At 39.0% G+C, this 22,601-nt stretch overlaps 1 protein-coding gene across 1 annotated transcript in view; it reads left to right on the plus strand.

Annotated features, from left to right (window-relative positions):
- Positions 1 to 22,601, plus strand: part of MICAL3 (microtubule associated monooxygenase, calponin and LIM domain containing 3) — a 184,541-nt gene that overhangs the window by 117,933 nt on the left and 44,007 nt on the right. Inside the window, exons 26-27 of the mRNA XM_049821547.1 lie at positions 17,166 to 17,361; positions 21,287 to 21,528. Coding sequence (XP_049677504.1) covers positions 17,166 to 17,361; positions 21,287 to 21,528 — 438 coding nt within the window. The remainder of the gene's footprint in view (positions 1 to 17,165; positions 17,362 to 21,286; positions 21,529 to 22,601) is intronic.

Genomic DNA, 22,601 nt, shown 5'->3' on the forward strand with positions numbered 1-22,601 from the left:
TGTGCTGCTCCTGGCCATGGCTTTGGGAATGGGGTGGTGAATGTGTGTGTCTTACTGTGAAGTAGTTTTGCCTTTTAACTTGAAATTCTAATTCCTTCTAACATGGGAGAAGCGTCTGTGCTACAAATACTCGTTTGCCCAGCCCCTAAGTGCTCATTTAGTGATGTCAGGAAAAGGAAGAGATTTGATTTTTAGTATTTGTTCCAGAACACTATGGATAAACTAAGTCAGCTGCTTTTAGAGAGACAACATAAAGCAACACTTTGAGAAAAGAATGTTTTCTCAGTGCCAGTTGAGAAAAGACCTTAACAACACGCAGGCAAATAAAAATCATACTTCTGTTTGATTTTGGTATTACTCTTACAAGTGTTTCTAAGATTGTAAGTGAATGCAATCCAACAGAAATTTGTTCTTAGCATGCGTAGTTGATTCTTGCAGTGTAGTTACATTTACTGTTTCCTCTTTTATTTGTGTGGAATTTCCATATGGCAAGATGGAGGAAAGGGAAAAGGTATGGAAGAATGACAAATGCTGTGGACAGACGGGTTAAATACAGCATTTTTTGTACAGCTGGATAGACTTAAAATTGCTTTCCCTAAAAGTGAAGACATTTTTTTTTTTAGCTGGAGGACATTCTTTAAGGTGAATGGAAAATATATTTCTTGGAGCACAGGGCATCTGATGTGAGAATAAGGTGGTTTATGGAGTGAAGCTATTGGTGATGAAAGTGGAAGGAGAGTTTAGCTATGTATATCAATTAGTTTACCAAAGCAATTGCTGGCAGAAAGTCTCCTTCCTTGATTTTGTCCTTCTAACTGATCAAATTTTATTACTTTTATAAATGGGCATTCAGTAAATAGCATCTAAGTGATCACTAAGTAGAGCAAACAGTAAGCCATGGCTTGCTATACACTTCTATAAAACAGCTATAATCAGGTGTTTCCATCTCTCCTTACGCAGTGGTGGCACAATCCTGTTGCAGAACTGTAGTACTTCCAGAGGAGTAAAATGGAACAGACACCATTTTATCAAATGGCAAAACTTGAAATCTAGGTCTCCTCCTGTTTGCTTTCTGCTTTTCTAAAGCAGTTATAACTGTAGCATAATTTTTAAAGCTTTTGGACCTTTTAAAGCTTTCCCTCTTGCAGAGCCCTAGGTACATTAGGATATACTCAGCTTAGCTGGGTCAAGCTAGGTCATCTTTAAGGCAGTGTATTGTGGTGCATTCTGGTGTGTGCATGACAGAATTACATTTAATGGTAGAAGAGTGAGCAGTTCCTCTGCCATTCCCCCCCTTTCTGCTAGAAAAATGCCATGGCTGAGATTTTGTTTTCTTTGTGAATTAAGTTCTAAGTATATCTTAAAACTACTGGCTTAACAGTGGTTAAGAAGTGGGAGGAGGCTAAATGCAATGTACTTTAAAAGCAAGCCACAGTGTCATGAAAGGCAGGTTAGTTGTGTATTTGTGTAAAGTCATGTTCTGTAGGTACCTACCTTTAGCTCCTGTTCTGGCTGGGTAGGTAGGTCAGCAAACCCACAATGTGTTTACAGTTATATATGGCTTTTAAAAACAAAAGAAACCAAACCCTTTTGAATTACCAAGCTTGCTAATACAGTGGAAGAATAGGATATTATTCCTGAATAATCAAAAGGAGTCTACAAGATTACATCTCAGTATAACTGCTGACTTCGAACCATCTGAGTATATGCTGTCTTGCAATTTATTAAATTGTCTGTTTAAGAGGCTATAGACATTCTGCTTTCACTGTAGAGTAGGGAAATACGTTGAGCAAAAACCTGTCTGAAATGAAGAGAGAGGCAGAGCTCTGTTTCCAAGGCTCCACTTCACCCATGTGGTAGACTCATCTAATACAGGTCATACACCTGAAAATGTTTGACCTCCCTTAAGGCAAGTGTCACCAAATGAAATTTGGCAGTAGCAATTTCAGACCCTGAGGTCTGAGCCAATCCTCAGTAGCAAGGTAGATCTTGATGTGGAGTGTAAGTTGCCTCTAAGATGATTAAGTTAAAAAAAAAAAAGTTTAACATGCACAGTTTTGGTATTTGATGGAGATGTAAAGATAGTTTAGAAGGCAGAAGGAAAGTGTACAGCAGAAACACGAATTAAAGAGTATACAAGAAAAAAACCCCAGCTGTTTTAAAATTTTATACCTCTGAGTTAAATTCAGCCCTGAGTTAGCAAAAGTGCTTGTTCATTGAGTTTTATGGTGACTCATGCAAGGCCTGTTTTTTAGTTGCCATGGAATCCCAAATGGATGTAAATTGCATGGGTTCTCCCCCTACACTCACTTTGCCTCCTTTGCTATACCACCAAGTCTGGCCTCTTCTTTTTTAGCCATCTTAATACTTAAAATACATTCAACCACAAAATAACATTTATCAGGTTTGGTCAGCTGAGGTAGGATTGGTCACAACAAGCTCTTTCTTGTCATGTGTTACTAACCTGATTGGCATGTATTAACTTTGCTAAAGATGTCAGTCCCTCACTGGATGGCCGCAGTCTTAGGCGGCATTTAATGTGTTTTGTCTGTCCCTTGTATTGTAACGATGATAGTTGCAGGACACAACCTGTGATAAGGAAGTTGAGTTTGGTTTAGCAGTCAACTAGAATTACCCTTCTTGTGAACGTTTTGCCTGGTTTGCCAGAGAGCCTGCATGGCATCTTCTGTGGTGGTTACAAGGGATGTTCCCAGGGAGGTTATGGTCAAACTGGCCCTTGCAATATAGATCAACCTTTCAGTTTGGGGAAGTGGCAACAAGCTTTTGAGTGATGGGTGCCATTCTCTCTGGGGAAGGGAAGTCGGGAAAAGCTGTTACTGTGCTTTTGGTCCTGCTGAACTGTGGCATGCTTGTCATAGATTCTGTGACCTTTCTCTGTACCCTGTCTGCCTGTTTTTCTCTATCTTCTGCATTTGCCTTTGTGCCAAAATTGCTGCTATTGCCAAGAGAAAAAAAAACAACCCAACTTTGCTTTTCAACTGTCTCTCCCTTTGATAATCTGTAACTGCTGTGTCTTGGATTTTTTTGAATATTATTTACAGTACTATATATGGTTTTAATGTGCTTTTAATGCAAATGCTGTTCTTCTGTTTGTTCTAAAGGTCTGTAAGAACATATTTCTGAACTTTCAGCTCTTTCTTGACAGATGGACTTGGAACAGTCTTTGCCCCTATCAGCTTTATGATATGCTCTTTGGGGTGACTTTAGCCAGTGATGTTTTCTTGTAAGATGTTTCCCATTTCAGGCTTGTATTCTCAAAGCAATATGTTTCTGTCCCTATCAGCAACAAGGAGTTCATAAAGGAAAGACCTGGTAGGGAAACTCATACTTCAAAATGTACAGCAATAAAAGGCAAGTCATGAGATCTTTGCAGTAGTTACTTGACCTGTGAAAGATTTAAGAAGCTGAATATGAGCCATAGTATGCAAAACTGAAAAATGCAATACAAATTAGAGGTACTAGGTCTCTTGCTTTAAAATCACAAAAATATATAGTGGATATGATATAGGTATGCAATATGAAAAGTTAAAAATCCTCCTTTGGATGTGCCTTAAGTGTTTTCAGGGAGCAATGCTCTGAGCAAAGCCCTTCACAGTGGACTCTTAAGTAATCTGTTGTATATAGCAAGCAAAGCTGGACTTTACATGAGGAAGTTCTTTTGCTGACTTGGAGACCTAGAAAAGGGTGGCTGCTTCCTCTAAATAGCATGCCCTTTAAAGTAAATTATATGAGCAACATTTTCAAAAGGATCTTAACTCTCTCTACAATCATAATGAATCTTTATGAATGTATCCAATATTATTTGCACACAATTCTACTTCTGTGTCTTAATGAAGTATGAATACATTTTATATAGATTTCTATATAGAAATAAGCTTCTTGTTCAAAATCATTGCCTCTTTATGGTTCTGCATACATTGAACATGCCTTACTTGTCAAAATGATTCAGCTTGAAGCAATACTTTTTGCTTGTGCAAACAAACATATCGTCATGAAATCCTCCATTTGGTCACTTCTTTTCATTATTATTCACATTTGGTTTTTGTTCTTGTTTTAATTTGGTCTGTTTTAAACATTAAATTACAGAAGATAGCAGCAAACTAATTCTATGACATTGTGTTCTGTTTGTGGTGCCTTCATTTTAAACCACTGAACTGTGCATTTACAAACACATCCATATCCATGCACCACCACTGCACCCTGCCTCCCCACCCCCCCCCCCCAAAAAAAAAAAAAAAAAAAAAAAAAAGAAAAGAAGGAAGTGCATCCATATTTCAGGATGCACCACCAGACTGGGAGGAAAGATAATTCCTCTACTGCTGTGCCTTGAATGTTGTCTTTTCTGTTTGGAGGAGCCATGGAGGTGTTTTGCAGGACATGGCACATGATACTGAACCCTTTTATGGGGTATCATACAACTCCAGAGAGATCTGATGGAAGATTTATTTTTCTCCGTTGGAACATTTAAAATACAGACTTAAGAACCAGACCCTGTATTTTTGGAAGCTGAGGAGAGTGTGTGGGTTGCCTGATTAGGACCAAGGTTCAGTGCCCAGTGAATCATCACTCAGTAGCAAGCCAGGAATCTCTGTTAGGATAAGTGCTTGACTGTTCCCAGTCCATCATGTTCCTTGTCAGTGTTCTTATCAGGATTTGGGTGGCTTTGGCATAAAGGAAAGGCAAATGCTAAAGGACCAGCAATTTGAAGCCCAGAAAATTTGGAAAGGCAAAGGCATGATGGAAAGGTTTTTTGTTCTAAAGAGTGGAGATGCAGCTGACCTGATAGAATTTCACTGAAAAATCCTGGAAATTGTTTTGGGGACCAAGGGAGGATATACAAAATAGCGATGTGCTGAGTTTGTGCTCATAGCTGGATCCTGCTAAGAACACTTTTTCTTGGGAGTAACTGGGCTCCCGATTCTACCTTTCTCTCTAGCTTTCAGACCTGTAGACTTGTGCCACTGGAATATTTGTTTACTGTTTGTATGTGTATATTCTGAAGGGTGATATGAATTTTTCTGGGCACTTTAAGAGCTTCATGGAATGTTTTTGTGTCTTAGAAAAATAGTATCAAGTTTTTGTGAAGGAGTTGGATTTTTTTTTTAATTGCAGAATAAAAATGTCTGGGTTTTTTTGAAAAGAGGAATCTAAAAAATGACCATTTTGAGATTGTTTCCCTCAGAGAAAAGGAGGGAGTGTGCATGAAATAAGCTTGGTGACAGATAATGTTCAAGTGAGACAATCAGTGCTCAGAAAGGCTTCATGTCTCCATTTTATAGCCTCTTTGAAGATTTTGATTTATGTAGTTGTTTTTAACCTGTTTTTGTTTTGGGTGTGTGTCTCTTTGAATTATGTAACACGTGGTTTTCCTGTTGCTGTGAAATCAAGACGTTATTTGTTCAACTGTGTGAAATGTTCAAGGGAATAAATTCCAAACAAACTTCAGGTTTCTGAGTTTTTCTTTGTCCTCCCCCTTCTCCCTCCACTGCTTCCAGGGGAGGGATGCTGCAGGGGATACAGAGTTGCGGGAGAGTGGAATGAATAGATCTGGCAAGCTCAAATGCAAAAGACATTTTGGGGAGCTCCGTGTCACGTGCAGTCTGTCATTTCAAAGTACTACTTTTCAGGCTTCTTCTGTATTGTGTTTTTTAAAAAATTTTGCTGTTACGTTGTGGTTTGCTTGGAGTGCAGAGTGTACATTGCACAGACAGCATGACATATTGCTGTAGAAAACCTGCGAAGGACCCCCGTATTCAATATTCTACTGCTTTGGCAAAGCTGGCTTTGGATAGATGCGCTCTCAGTGTTGCAGCTTCACTGATTTTGGTCAATTTGGGAGGTGGTTTTGTGTGCCTTGCTGCAGGCCAGAGGTCTTTGTTGCACTCTGTAAGCAAGGCAGTGATACCCATGTGTGAGGGGAAAGGAGGAACATGGGTGAGTGCAAGTCAGCGCTTGGGAACAGGGAGGCGTAGCCTTTGCACCTGGCATGACAGGTAAGCGTCTTGGCAGGATTTGGTTCCTCTTGTTGGTATAGCAGCTGCTGTGATGATGGGATGTTTTGATGTGATGGAAAGGCAGAAAATGAGTAAATATGGAGCCTTGTAGGCAAATCCTGTATCTTATGTTCTAGCTGGACAGTTGTCTTTTCGCAGGAGAATGGCACATGAGGAGATGACCTCCCTTCCTCAAGACCGTTAAGAGACTATTCTGTAATGTCCTCACCATGACAAACAGATAGAGCTGGACCATAGTTTTGAGCTGCATTTTCCTATTCTGGAAGATACATTGGATTAGTCTACATTAGGGACTCCTTCCATGTCTTTTCTTGCATGCTTCTCATGCTTCCTGCTGCACCATTGGCAACTAAAACCTTGTAATAATAGATGACTTTTCAGAGCCTAATTGTGAACACTATGCCTACTCTTTTGGGTTTATTTGCCCAGAGTGGTTATGTTTAAATGGTAGCTCACAGAACTGCAACTGCAAACCAATTCCGTTATATGCATGAGTTCCTTCTTTGGAGGAAAGTATTCACTTTATGCCTTTGTGATTGCCTTTTATTTTTCTTTACTGTGATCAGTAGTGCTGATTTTGAGGCTAAATAACAAGACGAATGAATAAAATGTCTCTTCACCTCTACACCAATTTAAACAAGCCAATGATAGTTTTATTACCTACTTGTGATCAGCAGCATAATATATTAAGGTATGTAAGTTGGTAATGTATCTTAAAATACAAGGAGAAACAAGGGGAGAAAACCAAACTCTAAAAAACCCCCCCAAAACCAAAACCAAAAAACCCAAACAAATAGCTATAATCTGAAGCGAAGGAATAGATACACCAGAGTCAACACTGAACCTATTCTCCTGCTTCTACGAAGTGTGTTTATGGAGGAAGAAGGAGCAGTGGTTGCTGAGCTCATCCTGGTGATGTAGAACTTAGCTTAGGCTTTCCAAACAAAACTGGGCAGATGCTCTTTAAGGATGAGATGCCACTTCTATGCTCTGTTTAGTTGCTTACATCTTCTCTCAGAAACGTTTGTTTAGTCTGACATTTCTCATGTTTCCTGTCATCCCAGAAGGCTGTGTTTTCTTTTTTAGGAAAATTTCATAACTGTCCTTTCTGCTGTTATAGAAGTTTATCTGATGGCTTGCGGGTAGAAGTGTTTAAAAATAGGACTTTTTTTACCCAAGAGATGTTTCAAATACTTTAAGGCTTGGGTAACTCAGTGATTTAAAACATCAGAACTGATGTATAAGTGATCTTTAATCAGTAATGTGTGTTTTGGAAGCTTTCTTTCCAGAACTGTAGCAGACTTTGAATATACCTAGCTATATGCCTATATACAAGAATTTTCTTAGTTTCAGAAGAATTCCCACTAAGGTGCGAAGGTCTGGATTGCTTGGAATATTCAATTGCTTTACAAGTTATACAAGAGTATGTGGGATACATGTAGATAATAGAAAAGTATGCAATAGAATGAAGGAGCAGATGTCTATGCTTTTTGGAGCACGTAGAGCTTTTTACTTAGAGCAAGTATTCTCCAGTATATTTTTCTGTAACTGCCAGCCTCAGATTTCAGCCTGTTCCATTTGCAGCACTTCATAATCTTGACAGAAGTGATAGAAATTATGTAAGGACATGGTTAGCATCGAAATATATTCTGAGATCCAGTAATTATGGAAATCTGTAGTACATTACAACAGATGACAGTGGTTATTAGCTCAGTAGATGAAAGAAGATATCTATTTGAAAGCTATGTTTTGAATCTGATCACAATTTGAACAGGAAACTGAAAACATTTGATATTCCACGCTTTTGCTATGTATGATAAAATTTCTAGTTCCTGATTGGTTGTTCTTTAATGATCAAAACATCATCCAATATCCAAGCTGGAACTGGAAGTACCAGTTTCTATAAAAAGTAGCCAATATTTGTGATAGGTTCCTCTACTAATTATTTGCACAGTGGGTATCACCTGTCTGATCCCTCCTGGTGAAATGATAGGTTCTAGAAGGCTGCTACTTGAGTGGCAAGAAATAGGTGCCACAGTGAATAAACTACATGAAGCCTTATGTAGTAGAGAACATAGCAGAGGCTTTCTTTCTAACAACATAAAAGGGGTTACTGTTTGGATTATAACTGGACAATCACTCTTAAATAATAATTTCCAAGTTACTTAACAAAACAAAGAGAGTACTTCACTTAAAAAGGGGGAAAACCTCATGAGCCAAGGTCATGGTGATTTTAAAATACAGTGTGCCCTTTCTCCTCTTTTGTTTTTCTCCCTGCCAGTCCCTGGATGTGCTTCATCGCAAGTGGTTCTCTGAGGTAATATAGCTTTAATAGCTTCTAGGACAAAATTTACGCCTGCACAGTAATGTTATCTTTAGCCAGATTATCCTTTAGTGCTCTCCAGCTTTCCCACACTCAGCTTCTTTCAGGAAATGGAGACGAGGCCAGGCAATATATGATAGAGCTGATCAAAATATTGGAGCTCAGAGATCTTAGATGATACCAACAAAATGGAAGATGATTGGTAGTATGTTACTGACTTACACTATTCCTGAGTAATAGACACACCAATAATTAACAGACTTAATATAAACTGATGTAGGGATTTTATATCTCTAGTACTGGAAACCTGTTTGGGCAGCAGTAAAAGTGAAATCTGTACAAATGTTAAGGTTTTCTGCCAGAAGAGATGCAATAAGGAGAATCAAGCTTGGCAGTGTTCCCTGGGGCTTGGATGAGGTGACCTAATACCTCCTTTCCCCTGTTTCTTTTCTCCACCCACCAGCTACAACACTGGACTCTTTCCAGGAGTCAAAAATAGATCTATTCCTGGATTATTCTATACCTCTGCTGTAACAAAGACAACTTTTCTGTATTGTTAAACCATATACTGAACTTTTAACTTTCATTATGTAATACTGCTACTTCATGCATCTGCATATGAAAAACATTATTTCTCAAATACTGTTTTCTTTCTTTATTGTATAAGTTGCAGATGAATTTTTATTTGTTTTCAAGGCATAAGTATAAATTACAGATGACCTTGAAATAAAACTGGTTAATTATATTCACTCCTGGTTGCTTCCACTAAAACCAAAGAAAGGTCAAATCAATCAAATTGACAGCTGTTTCTAGGCCTCTCACTACTGATGTTGTAGGAAGCAGTGTTTTGTCAGTGTCTGTTTTGGCAATTCTAGAAGTCTATTTTAACCAAAGTATTGTGGGGGTGGGGAAAACATTGCAACACCCATAAGATAAACATGTAAGTTACTAACTTCATTCAGTAGTCAGTCCAATGCACTTTCATAATGATGAAGAGAACAGGCTTCCACATTTATTGACAGTGTCTGCGGTATGAAGAACTTAATTCTAACTGGAGGTTGTGGAATGTGTGGAGGAGGACTTAAGTCTTCATATGTTTGTTTCTGGGGTATCTGTTTCAGAATCCCTTGAATATTTTAGCTGTCAGTTATTCCCATACACATTATAATAGTGTGTGTGGGGGGTGTCTTGGGGGCCTCTCTGTTCCTCATTGCGTAGGGAACCAGTAGATATTGACAGGAATCTCACTGATTTTTGTTTCATGTGCTGTGTACTGTTGAATCAAGTAATGCTATAAAACTTCTGGAAGTAGTGTTGGTTCTTTTATAACTCTCTGCTGGGTACTTATGCATCAGAGGATATTTAGATAAAATGCCTTTCTGTCTATACAGCTTAATCTCCCCACTTCTCTGTTTAGGTACCCAATTTGCTAGGAAGAATTGCTAGACTGACAGCTTGAGGACTGAGGCTTGATATGGTAGTAGAGCTCTTGAGCATATTGGTTGCTAAGTGGCAAACCCCTTTTTCTTCTGGTAGGCTAGAGAGCGCTGCTGTTCTGCTCTGTGTCTGGTCCTTAGTTCCCTAGATTTTAAATGTCAGTTTAAGGACAGTTTTATTGATCAAGTCCAACCTGCATAAGACAGTTTGCATATGTACAATTCCCATATCAAACTCCAAGAGCTTTGACTCAGTAGAGCATATCTTCTAGAAAGCTTAGTTAGTTACTATTTATTGTTATGATTGATATACATGCATTACAGAAGAATTTCAGTAGGGCCATCCTGAGGTTTGAGCTCATTTTGAATCCTGTGCATGGACACTCTCGATATCTTGCTTATGAATAGACTTTGGTTTTCTTATCATACTGTCCTCTTTGAATTCAGGGGTTTTATATTTAGCAGAACGTATTATGGATCAAACTGGAAACACAGACATCAGAAAATTCAAGGTTTGGTGGCCTCTTAATACAGCTGAGTAATTCAGGCTTCCTGAGGGCTTGGGAATACCCTAGGATAGTATGAGAGAAAGTTGAGGCATTATATCAAAATAACATTGACATTTGATGACTACTGAGTATTTACATTCGAATAAATGCATTCTTGTTTCTGTTTAAGCAGGTGTTATATTACCCCTTTTGGCTCTGAGGAAGTGCTTATCCAAAATTCAGGGGATCCTACCAGGGTATGTGCAGTTCTGCAGTATGTGATGCGAGGCTGTGTGAACAAGCAGTGACAAGAATTGACTAGACCTGCTGGGCTCCTTCCAGCAGTTTCCTGGAGACATTTCTTAAAAGAGAAGATAAATTTTAAAGTATGGATAAATCTCAATTTAAAACCTTAAACTTCTTCCTAATCCTTAAAAAGTCCATTCCATTTAACGCGCTTCTGCAGGTCAGTTTAGAGTTGCTGTCTACATGTTTTAGGTGTCTTTTACTGTACAGTACAAAAATTGTTAACAGTGGCTAGGTGCTAATTTTGGAGAGGATTAAGGAAAAGATTTCTGGCTATGTCTCTCAGAAGAAATAAGTTGCACTTATTTAAATATAATGTCTTAATTGACTTAATGTTTCAGTATGTGCAGCATCCAACAACAGGCCTTGGTACTCAGATTTATCGGGGGTTTTTTGTACACGCTGTGCTGAGCACAGCAAGCATCTCACAGGAGGTGCTGTGGCTCAACCTGCTCATTTAAACCATGTAATCATTATGCTTAAAATCCAACATATTTTAGTCCCTTTCTTACTTCAAAGTGTTTTGTCTTGACTTAAAGTGAAGTTGAGAGTGAAGGGGTTGAAGTTGGGCATTCTGTTTCTGGCACTGCCACTAGTTTGTTGTGAAACTGCCTTGCTGGTATTTAATCTCTGTGTCTGGACTTGTGTAGTGCCTCCACAGTATGCACCTATTACCAAAATAGGTTTGTTTTAATATGCTAATATTTGTAAAACACTTTGAGGCCCTTGGATGAGAAGTGGAGTTGGAATCAATGAGGGAGTTAATGGAATTGAAGGGGCTGAGGGTGAAACTTTGGGGGAAAAGCTGAAACTCAATCTGACATTAACACAGATGAAAAATGAGAAGCCTAAAAATGGTGCTGGATCTCATTTGCTGCCTTCTCTATACCTCAGTGATAATGTTTGCTGAACTGCAAGCATACTTCAGAAACCTTACCCTAAACGATATTCTTAGAAATTAATGGCAACAGAATCTGACAACTTTCACCATTTCTGACTCAGAGCTCACTGCATCACTTTTAAAATCCTACACAAAAGTTCCCATCTTCCATCTCTGTACTTTGTCATATGCAATATGCTGCTGTTTCTATAGGAGTTCTTTTGTCTGATGTAGTGTTCTCAAACATTTGTGTGGAGGTAGAAGTAATTGAAGAGTTTGGGAAAGACAAGTGAAAACAAACAGGTACGGTGTTTCACCTTATCATAAAAACAAAAGATTTGAGAAATCCAGAATGAAGATTTTCCTGAGAAATGTATTAATTCCTCCCCCCCTTTTGCATGTGTTTCACAGTAGACTCCTTTATTTGAATTTCTGTAACTCCTAAGGCCACAGCTGAGTCTGCAAAATACTGGACCCACACTTCACAAGAGATGACATTTAACTTGGAGAGCTTGCGATCTTAACAGATTGGACTAAGAAAAGGAAGTCTAGATGGACTACATGATTAATGAAAAATAAATTCTAGTCAAATAGGCAGGTTGTTTTCCTTTGGGAAGAACTCATTGTTCTCAGATTCCCAGTTTTCTCCTGTATCTTGAGCAAGTGTTCTATCAGGGAGTGACTTTGACAAGATTTCACCTAGCTCCTGAGAATAATCTGTAGATTTTAAGAACAAGGTAATGCTGGGGGAAAATCAAGACGAGATCCTCTCTCAAGAGGAGCTTCCCAAGCCTTCCAGTAATTGCCAAAGTTGCTGGAAAAGGACACATTTCATGCAGGCAAGGAGCGGTTCAGTGTAGGATTGTTATCTCTGATTATACGATTTTCTTTACAGGAGGCAGGCTATATGTCAAGGTTGAGATAAAGTTGACTCTGGCAGCTTTCATGCAACAGCAAAGCAGCCTGTCCTGTTAAGAAAAACGGTTTCCTTTAGATGATCTGTGTAGTGTTCATTGCCCACTGATTCTTCCAAAGTAAAGAAGCAGATTTTCAAATGTGTCCTATTTTGGATGTTTTTTGTGGATTTTTAACTATCAGTTGATTGCATGAGAAGCTGCTCTTGTCTTTCAGGTAGCTCACCTCTTTGGCTAGTAACATAGCTTTTTTCCTGGCAAATGCAGCCTCATCAGCTCCTTTTCTCTCAGTTATAACTGGTTGCTGACTTTTGGCTCTGTGGGCCCAGATGCACTGACAAGGTAGAATGTCAGCTAATGGATAATGAGTGTACTCTGCAGCTATGTCCCACCAGCAAGCTACAAAACAGTCTGGGGAATACAACATAATGATTTGAGAGAGGCACCTTTCCCCTCCAGAAGAACATTAGAGAATAAACTTTAGCATCTACAAGAACTGCATTGGAATAGAACTTGCCTATGCATATAGCACCATGTATTTATGGAGGAAATGAGGGTAGGAAAGCTTCAAATTTCCTTGTCTCTATAGTTTCTTATTGTAGCTTCAAATGAATTGGTGTGAACTTTATAGCATAATAAGAGCAAATTGTTCATCATCTGATCATGTTAACGATACCTGTATCTCACACCTACTTTGGTCCCCTGGGTAGGTTTGTGAACTGTAATGCTTTTCTTTCTGATAGTTGATGGCTTTGTAGTGCAGAAAGTTGGCTATCAGTAGCATTTCTGCTGTTTCATATTTGGTAACAAGTTTGACAATGGCTTTGCAGCTAGCCAGATAAGTCTTCATCATACCTTTTAGAAACAAAACCAGCAGACAAGTAGACCAATTGGTCCGTACAGAGCAAACGCCTAGAAATCCCTTGCTGAAGCTGGTAATCAGTTGAGTTTCTGTATCGTGTTCTCTGATGTAGAGCTGTTTTATTTGCAAAGTTAAGTGGAGGGATGTGACTAATCCTGCAGCTCAAAGTATATGGATTTATAAATTAATTAGAGAAGGTGCTGGCAATGGCCTTCCTACTTCTTTGAGATTCTGAGTGCTTATCAAGCTCACAGGACGTCTTGGCTTGACCACAGCCTTTTGCATTAAAGTTTAGGCAGATTTTCCATCTTTTCAGTTTTTTTAACACAGTTACATTGAGTCACTTACTCCCACTTGCAGTTTTTGCTGTGGTAGAATTGGTTTGATTCTCTATGTACCAGTTCTACTGGGTCTTAATGATGAGAAGGATGATGATGATTTGTGTTTTGAAAAACAACTAAAAGGTCATATATGTTCATGAAATGCATGTAAACAGGTGTCACCTTGATTTTCAGTTCTCTTTTATCTTGGAGTGATTGCTGCCAGTCTTTCTCCCCACCCTAGATATTGCAGCATTGGAAGAAGCATTTTTTTTTTTAAATAATCCATTAATTTCATTTAATTATATGGGAATGACTTTATATTTCTTTTCCTGTTTTACTTTGAAAAGGCTGACAAAACCCCTTAAGACTGTTAGAAAACAAGAGGAGTAAAATAATGTCAGATGGATAAAAAGTTCTTGTTCTTTTTGTTTTCATCTTTTTTTTCCTGGACTTTTCAGCTATGTTGGGGTATGCATCAGAAGAGAGCAAGTTAAAAAGAGCTTGTGAAAAGATATTTCTGTTGAAGTAGCTGAGCGTAGCTGATGGCTCTGTTATATACGAAGAGTTCCAAGTAGTAGAAAAACTCTTGGTTTATGATGATTTTAGTATATCCCTTGTTTGTTTTCCCTCACCTTGGTGTTCTTGTGTTACCCAGAGTCCTTTGTTTTTTTACTGTCAGCCAGAAGTGGCAGAGCAATATTCCAGGTCAGTTCCCCTGTTACTGTGAACTCAGGGTTGGGGAATGTAACACAGATCACAAAAATAGATTTGGCTGAGGTGTTATCTCCATTTAGAGAGAATGAAATGGAACGTGAATCCTAGCTGAAAAGGCTGTCCAGTTCCACTAAACTTTGAAAATACTAACACAACATAAGGCTTAGCAGCAGGAAATGGTAGAGACCACAGTATCCCTGGAAATGCAAGGTAATGTTCCCACCTGCCTCCTGCGCAAGCTTCTGTGGTTTATACCATAAAGAAGCCCTGTAGTTCTAGCCAAGGGCACAGTAGCCACTTGCCCACATCATAGAAGAGTTCAATAATGCTAAGGAACAGAGAAAAATACTCTGGGCAGTTGTCTTTATGAGATTTTATCTTTCTGGAGAGGGATTGGAAGTAAATGCCACTAATTATGGCATGGCCCATAGTAGTTTTGTGTCAAAGACTACAATGGTACTGAGTGAGTAATTGCCCTGAAAAAAAGGCTGTTAGGAATAAACTGAGAAAAACTACAAAGGATGGAGAAAGAAAACAAAAACTGTCTTGGAGGTTAAAACCTGTGAGGATAAAGTAAACATTGCCAAAGCTCATGCTGGGTTAGACTTTGCAAAGGAAAGGAGAGTAAACAGCTGTATTCCTTAAGCATGTAAGTAAAAGCAAGGTAAGGGAGAGCAGAAGTGGGTCCACAGTGAAAATGGATCTGACATAAAATGCAATTTTATGTATAGTCAGGCAATCAAATGAATACTTGGTCTCCAATTTCAGTTAGGACAATGGCATTGGACGTGGGAGCAAAAGAAGTCAGTGTGTAGCAAGATTTGGAAATGGAATTACCCAATGAAGCTGGAAGAAAAATTTAAGTATTATGATAGTGTAATGAGTGGAAATAAAATTTGACCAAATAGTCTTTGTCTCAGAAGAGTGGAAGAATTGTACAATGAAATTGTGAGCTTTGTGGTAACAATTTGTGATGAAATCAAGCTATCCTGACGTACCTTGACTATCTAATTCAGTGTAATGCTATGTGACCATGGGGTGACAGAAGTATGACCTGCAGATAAACGGGTGGGGGTGGGGGGTGGGGGGGCAGAAAAAAGATGATCTGAACAAGTACATATCAGTTAATCTAAACAGTAGATAAAACACCTTCTTTGAAGGAATAACTAAAGACTGCTAGCTCTGCAAGTGAAGTCTTTTGACCTTATGAAGGTAAGTGGTATAAAATGTGACATGGATTCACCAAAGACTATGCTGGACTAGCTTGACAGCTTTTATTGACAAAGTAACTGATTACCTCTGTAAGGGGAAGGTAGTGCATTTGAACAGTCTGGACTTCAGTAAAGCACCTGAAGGCTGCCACATGGAAATAACTATTTAAACTGGATAAAATGAGGGAGTAGTACACAAAGTGTCAAGTAGCTAAGAAGTTGACTTCAATGAGAGATTAGAGGTTTTATTGAAAAAGGAAATAATGGGGTTGCATGTCACCTACAGGCTGTGGTGTTTCACAAAAAAGGATCTGGGGACTGATCTTTATAATACTTTCATTACGGTTATTGGCAAAAAAAAAAAGGAAAACAATCTGCTAATGAAATTCATTGCTGAGGCAACATTTCAAACCCTCATCAATCCAAAGGAGGATAGACACGTCATACACTGAGAACTGCAAAATGTTGCAGACTGTAATACTAAAAATAGAAATGTAATAGTAGAAAGTACCAGGTCATGCACTAAGAAAGTGTTGAGAATTTTGGCTACCGACAAGGTGCTTATCAGTTGAAAGCAAAGAAGGAGAAATATCTGAATATCAGTCAGTAAATAAAAGCCACCAGTATTATGTGGCCTATAAATAGGCAAGTGTGTTCTCAGCATGTATCAGATGAGAGATTTCTGGCAAGGTTGTATGTTACGCTGATAAGACCTCATCTGGAAAGCTGTGTTCAGTTCTAATCATGCAGGTTCTGGAAAGATTAATCCAAACTGGGACAGGTGCAGAGACCTTGGGGATGATCAGCGCACTGAAGAGATTTTCCCATGATAGGAAGGCTTGGCTTGTTTAGCAAAGCAAAACAGAAGCTAGGAAAGATTTGACTCTGTAAATAGTAAGCTGGGTAAGGGTAAACTGTTGCATGGTATTTAAGCTAAAATATTAGAATTTTAAAAAGAAATGGATGAATGCAGGTTAGAATTTAATTCATTGAGTGCCACAGTGAATGAAGCTCCTGTATACTTTTCTCCACCTGCCTGATTCCCATGTCCTTCAATTTTCTGGGATTCATGGGATTTATGCTTGCAAACATCTCACTTTAGATTTTTCCCTGTCGTTCATTTCATCCCAAACTGATTAAAAAGCAAATCAATTCAAGTCTATAAAAAGTTTTAAAACTTGCTCCAAGTGGGCCTTTTTTCATTCCCTCCCTCCTTCATCGTTAAGTAGTAATAGTGTTTTCTTGCACCCTAACTCTGTAGACTTACCGTGACTGGTAACAATTTTAACATGCAGCAGGATTGCCCCATAGCTTTCCTACTGCATCTCATAGAATATATCCCCTCAGTGGCCAGGCCTTCCCCAGTACTTACTGCATAGACTTCATGGCAGCTCTAGTTTTTGCAGCTAAAACGTCCCTATTTCCTCTCTCAACTAGGACATTTAACGTTCTTTTTAGCATCTGTTAGCCAAAATCACTAAGATTCCCTTTTGCAGTCTGGCTCCCCAGCAGGTTCTGCCAGTAGTGGCGAACGGGATAATGACATAAGGTATTCTCTCGCTTTATTTACTTCCCTCTGCCTCATGCCCTTTTTCTCCCAATTGCTCAATTTTCTTAAAAAATTACAGTTCTGACTGTTGCATTTATTGTTTATTCACTGGCTTATTCTTTAGGTTCTAATGTAAATGGGCTGGAAGAGCCCAGCCTTGCTAAGCGGCTGCGTGGCACACCTGAACGGATTGAGCTGGAGAACTACCGACTGTCACTGCAGCGGGAAGAAGAACTCGAAGAGGTTCCCGAAGAGACGCTAGCAGAGCATAACCTGAGCAGTGTGCTGGACAAAGGAACAGAAGAGGACGTGCCCAGCAGGTTAGCACACGTTGTGCATAAGGTTTTTTTATACCCATCCCAACAGACTTTAGCCTGCTTTTCCCTTAGCTTTTTTTAACATATTATTTACCAGGTTGCCCCTTCTAAAGTTGTTGAAATTGCTCTGCATGTGTACACAGGTATTTTATCTTGTAGCTTCTGTTCTTCTAAATAGCTTATTGCCATTCTTAGAAGACACCTGTGGTACCATAATACCATGAAATTCAGTTCTAAGTTGGAAGGAATTTTTTAATTTATTTTTTTTTATTGTATCAAAGACAAATGAGACATTTGAGCAAACAGAACATGGATTCAAATGGGAGGGGGTTCCAAAATTAACTTCTGTATGTTTTTCATTACAATTCAAAACCACCTTTGGTTTAAAGATTCAAGTTTGACACACATGTAATCCTGACTGAATGCTGATGCAATGCCTGAGAGATGTTAATTTGAAGCAATAGTTATGGCTGTTGAAAAAAGTGTTGTACCTTCACAAATTTCTCTTTATCTGCAAAATGAGGTATAAGCACACCAGGATCCAAATATATGCAGGTAAAGCTACTGGAAATAGTTGTTGCAAGAATCATTGGGAGAAAATACTTGATGAAGAATGCTTGTGAACTTTATAGTCAATCACACGCTTTTTGCAGAGTCTTGATCTCTTAATATGGTTTCTAATCATTTACTTTTGTTTATAGCAGTAACAACCCTTACCTTTTCAGCTCTCAGTCTGTCCAGTAGTCTTCTTGAAATAAACTCAGAAAATGTTGTTACTGGTTTCCTGAGACTTAGATCCTACAAACATATTCTATGTATGCATTACCTACAGGTATAGGGCTCTATGAGAAATTCCTTTTGCACACAAAAAACAGTGTTTAGTGGGCAACTCACACTATGATAGAGGAAAGAGAAAATCAAATTCCCTGTCAGTTTGACCTGGAAAAATTTCTGTCCCAAATCCAAATATGGTAAGCAATTTAGTCAGACCATTGATAAGGCTGTGTGGGTCAAACATCAGAGAGAGAACTTTCTAGATGATGTAGTTATCTGGTATCCTCTGTTCAACTCTACCCGCTCCATGATACGTCACAGAAAGACCCCTCCCAAAAACCCCAAACAACAAAAAAGGGAAAAAGTCTGACCACTTTTTTGTCAACAAAAGAAAAAAATGTTTGACTCCTGCAACAAGCCAACCAAAGCCCTGATTCGATCATCTTCACTGTCTTGGTGTAGTGCCTCAGGGTTAGGAGCAGGCGGAGGAGATGGGGAACTCTTTGTTCCCTCCATGTCTTATGGAGTGATGGATTGGGCTTCCAGGTTCACCAAGGTGTTAACTTTAAATCAAGCAGAGACCATGCATTTTGGTGCACAGCTTCCCATCATGCACACACTTAGGAGCATGCACACTGCAGAGAAAGTTTACAGAAAACAGTATTCAAAGTACATTTTTTCAAAAAAAAGTTAATCTTGTTTAAGCTTCAACAAGAAAAAAATCATTTATGCAATCAAACTCTGCTACGCAGTTTTGAGGAGTGGAAAAACCTTCAGATGCCTTATTCATCACCTTTAACTTGTAGTAACTCCCAGTACGTCACCTGCAGTTTTGATGTAATACCCTGTGGCCTTCTGAAGGAGTGTCATAAGACAGTTTGTGCTGTATGGGTCTGTATGGCAAGGGAAGAGAAGACGTTCATTTCCACAGTTAAGGTTTTGGTTCCTCTCCTCAGCACTAATCTGTGTAGGTACACCTTTTTAATGCGATATTCAACTGCTTATACAAAATCTCTAAAGCAACCTACTTTGGTCGTTGACCTCTTCTTTATAGAAAAAAAGAAAGTTTCAACTGTTGAATTAATTTCTGTGGCACAGAGTTGCCATGGTAAAAGGAATGCCCACTATACCAGACCATCTCACTGCTGTCTTTCAGCTTCTCGTTTCTCAGTATTTAAAGGTCAAACAAAAACCAAGTTATAAATAAAAGCCAAAGAAGGTAAAGTGAGCTATGTGGTAAAGAATTTATGTCATCAATATTGCATGCGATAAGCCGACTGGTTGAAGAGCAGCAGCTTGTCCCATTCAGCAGCCATGGCAACAGTGTGAGCAGCAGTAAACGTTATTGACAGCACATGAAAACCCCAGCATGCAGCACCTGTCAGGTTTATTTCCATACCAAAGGGTGGGAAAGTTAATCAGGGAGGAAGGGAACATCACTTTTTATCTCTGTGACAGTATCTGCGTAAAGCCTTTGGAATATTGCTTCGATCTCCTGGAATAAGTACTGAGTCCATGGCATGCAACAGTGTTTGTGTTCTGTACTTAGCATGTGAAAACCAGGCAGCCTGTTAAAAATAAGTATTCAGTTTATGCTGTGAAAAAGTGGGTTGTAATTTGAGCAAAATAATGTTATATATATGCAGAACAGTGAGGAGACTTTAAGAGCCTGTGGACAAAAGTGCTTGACAATCAGAGCATGAAAAAGTGTTATTTTCTTTATTAGCTTTGCTATCAAAAATAGCGTCTCAGACAAGTCGATGAATAAAAGTATGTAAATATGATATGTTCATGTAGTGTTAGACTAATTTGAGGTTCTGCACCTGATTATGTTTATCTGCAATATAAGGGAAAGTGTGCTGCCATATATAATTTTTTTTGGAAACTGCCAGTTTGTCACATACTGTAATAAAACCTGTGTATGGGAAACAGAATTAGAACAACTGTACAAGTTATATTTTATAGACCTACATGAAGTTTAAACTTCATTATTTTCAACTTGTTGGTTTTCCCCTCTCATTATCTTTATGGAATGGGATCTGCCGAAGGCTGTTAACTACAGTGGTAACTGTCATAAGGAAGCAGCAGAAGTAGAATACTGTTCTCATATGATTCACCCAAACTTTAACCATTCACAGTTTTCTTCTTCAATCCAGATGAATTTGGGCCTTTTAAGATTTATATGGCAAGTATCCAACTGTTGCTCTAATAAATGCAGTTCTTTTAAGGAAAAACAGAGACACCTCTTCACCCTGCAGATATGTTCTCTGGATGTGCTGTAGTTCACATTCATTTTGCAGTGACAAATGCAGACATCTTTCTCCCCAGTACCTCTAGGTCATCCAGCATGTAAGAGTGAACTAGATTAAATGTCATTGTATAGATGGTTACATTTCTTGCCTCTCCTACTTATACTGAGGAACTGTTAGAATTAAACAGAGGTGTCTACTAAAGAGCACTAATGATTTCCTGTTTTGCATGTTTTAGACTTTGCTATGAGAATAATAAGCTCATTATTGTAATTATCCTTGCACCGCTTCCTACAGTTTCTTGCCGCTATGTACACTGTGTACTTAATTGGATACAATTTTTGTGATTTTTTTTTTTTTTTTTTTCCTCCAGCTCTCCTTAGCTCACATACTGTATCCTTTGGCATGATAGTTGCGTTGCATGTTCTACTTCCAAAGCTTTCTGTGTTTCACCCCAGCCAGTGCCAAAAATGTCTTAGCTATCCAAAATGCTAGCAGTAGCTGCCATTATCAAAAAAACGTGACCTTCTGTATTCTGACAGTGCTAGGAACTCTGGTACCCATTTATGCAAAGCAACGTGATATGAATAAAGTAGTTTTTCTGCTGTATTCAACTGTCACAAACTGTAACAATTAATGCTGCACAAATATTTGGACTTGGCTTCACAGGCACTTTTCTTCTGCTTCACCTTCTTTAAAAGAAGCAGGGCAAGGACCATACTGCAGCCCACACGTGATGCTGTCACTAAAATTCCTATGAAATATTGAAAGCAGAAAAATGAGTATTACGATTTCCATCATATGTTTTAGGCTTGTATGTATTGAAACAACTTGTCAGTGATCTAAGACTGATCTAGGAAACATTAACTAGTTGTTTCTTTATCTTCTTTTCTAAACCCTTACAGTAGTTCAGAGTCTGAGATGGAGGAGGAAGATGAGGAGGAAGATGATGAACTATTGCTGCCTCAGCAACCCCCTTCAGACTTGGGTGGTGTGCCATGGAAAGAGGCTGTGCGTATCCATGCCCTCCTGAAGGGAAAGAGTGAAGAACAGATTGAGGCTGAGGAAAATCATGAAATTGAGGACAAAGAAGAGGAGGAGGAGGAGGAAGATGACGAAGAGGAGGAAGATGAGGAGTCGAGCGAAGGTTAGACATGATTGATTTGTCCTTTCTTTCTGCTAGACAGCAGGGAAAACCAAGTTGAGTGTTTGCCACACAGAATGAGAAAGATTTGCCTTGGAAAACTTTTCTTCTTTTGCTTCTTTATTGCTTTGATTTTTGAGGGAGTTATTGTCAAGGAAAGCTTTAGGTGGATCATTCTGGATACAGATGATCTTTGCCCACAGGGCAGTTATAGCACTACTACCAACACAATATGCTTCCCATACACCATGCCAACATGTGCAATTCACAGCTTTGTGACACTGTACTATTTTTTATTGGTTTTTAAATTATTTTTGGGAATTGGATTTGAATGTGCCCTTTGTTCTTTGGCAGCAAGAGCTGAAGCAGCGTGGAGGCAGTGTTTTCAGTTTTGCAGAGTGCCTCACTAAGGGGCAGTGCCCTGTAACTGTCATCAGGGCATCCTAGAAGAAGCTAGCTTGTAGCTCTCCTTAGTTAAGACAGCCTTGAGAAATCAGGGAGTTCGGGTGGTTCCCATTTTAGCTCTGAGGGATTTCTGTGGAAAATCTTAGGGAAAGACTCCTTCCCCTGTGTTTGTCTCAGTCATCAAAATGCAAAGTTTGTGCTAAGAATAGACATGCTTCCAGTGTTTCACCACCATGCCAAATTTCTTGCTGATCTTGTCTTTGTGCTTACATTTCCTTTTTGTGAAGACTAGTAGATTCCAAAGAGCTTCTTCGTAAAGGTCTTTGTCTGCCTAATGCAAGCAGAGGTCCAGTTTTCTGAGTCTTAGTGGCAGTTTTGTTGATGAGCTCAGCAGGCTGCTTGGCTACTTTTTCAGCTGTATCTCCGTAACTGAAGTCTGTGGAAGTCAAGACTGCTTTTTAAGTATGGTAACATGCATGTTGTGTGTTTAGTCTGCTAAACCATGGTGTTCTTGGATGGACGTTATTTCATTCGAGCAGTTTTCCTGTCAGACACTTTGAATACAGTGGGAGTACGGGGAGTTACTGGGTTTCCAGACAGTCTTTCTTTCTGATTCTGTCCTTTCTCTTTCTCTCTCTCTCTCTCTCCCCCTCCATCGCTTGTGTGTGTAC

This window comes from Accipiter gentilis, chromosome 18, assembly GCF_929443795.1.
Source record: "Accipiter gentilis chromosome 18, bAccGen1.1, whole genome shotgun sequence".
NCBI classification, from domain to species: domain Eukaryota; kingdom Metazoa; phylum Chordata; class Aves; order Accipitriformes; family Accipitridae; genus Astur; species Astur gentilis.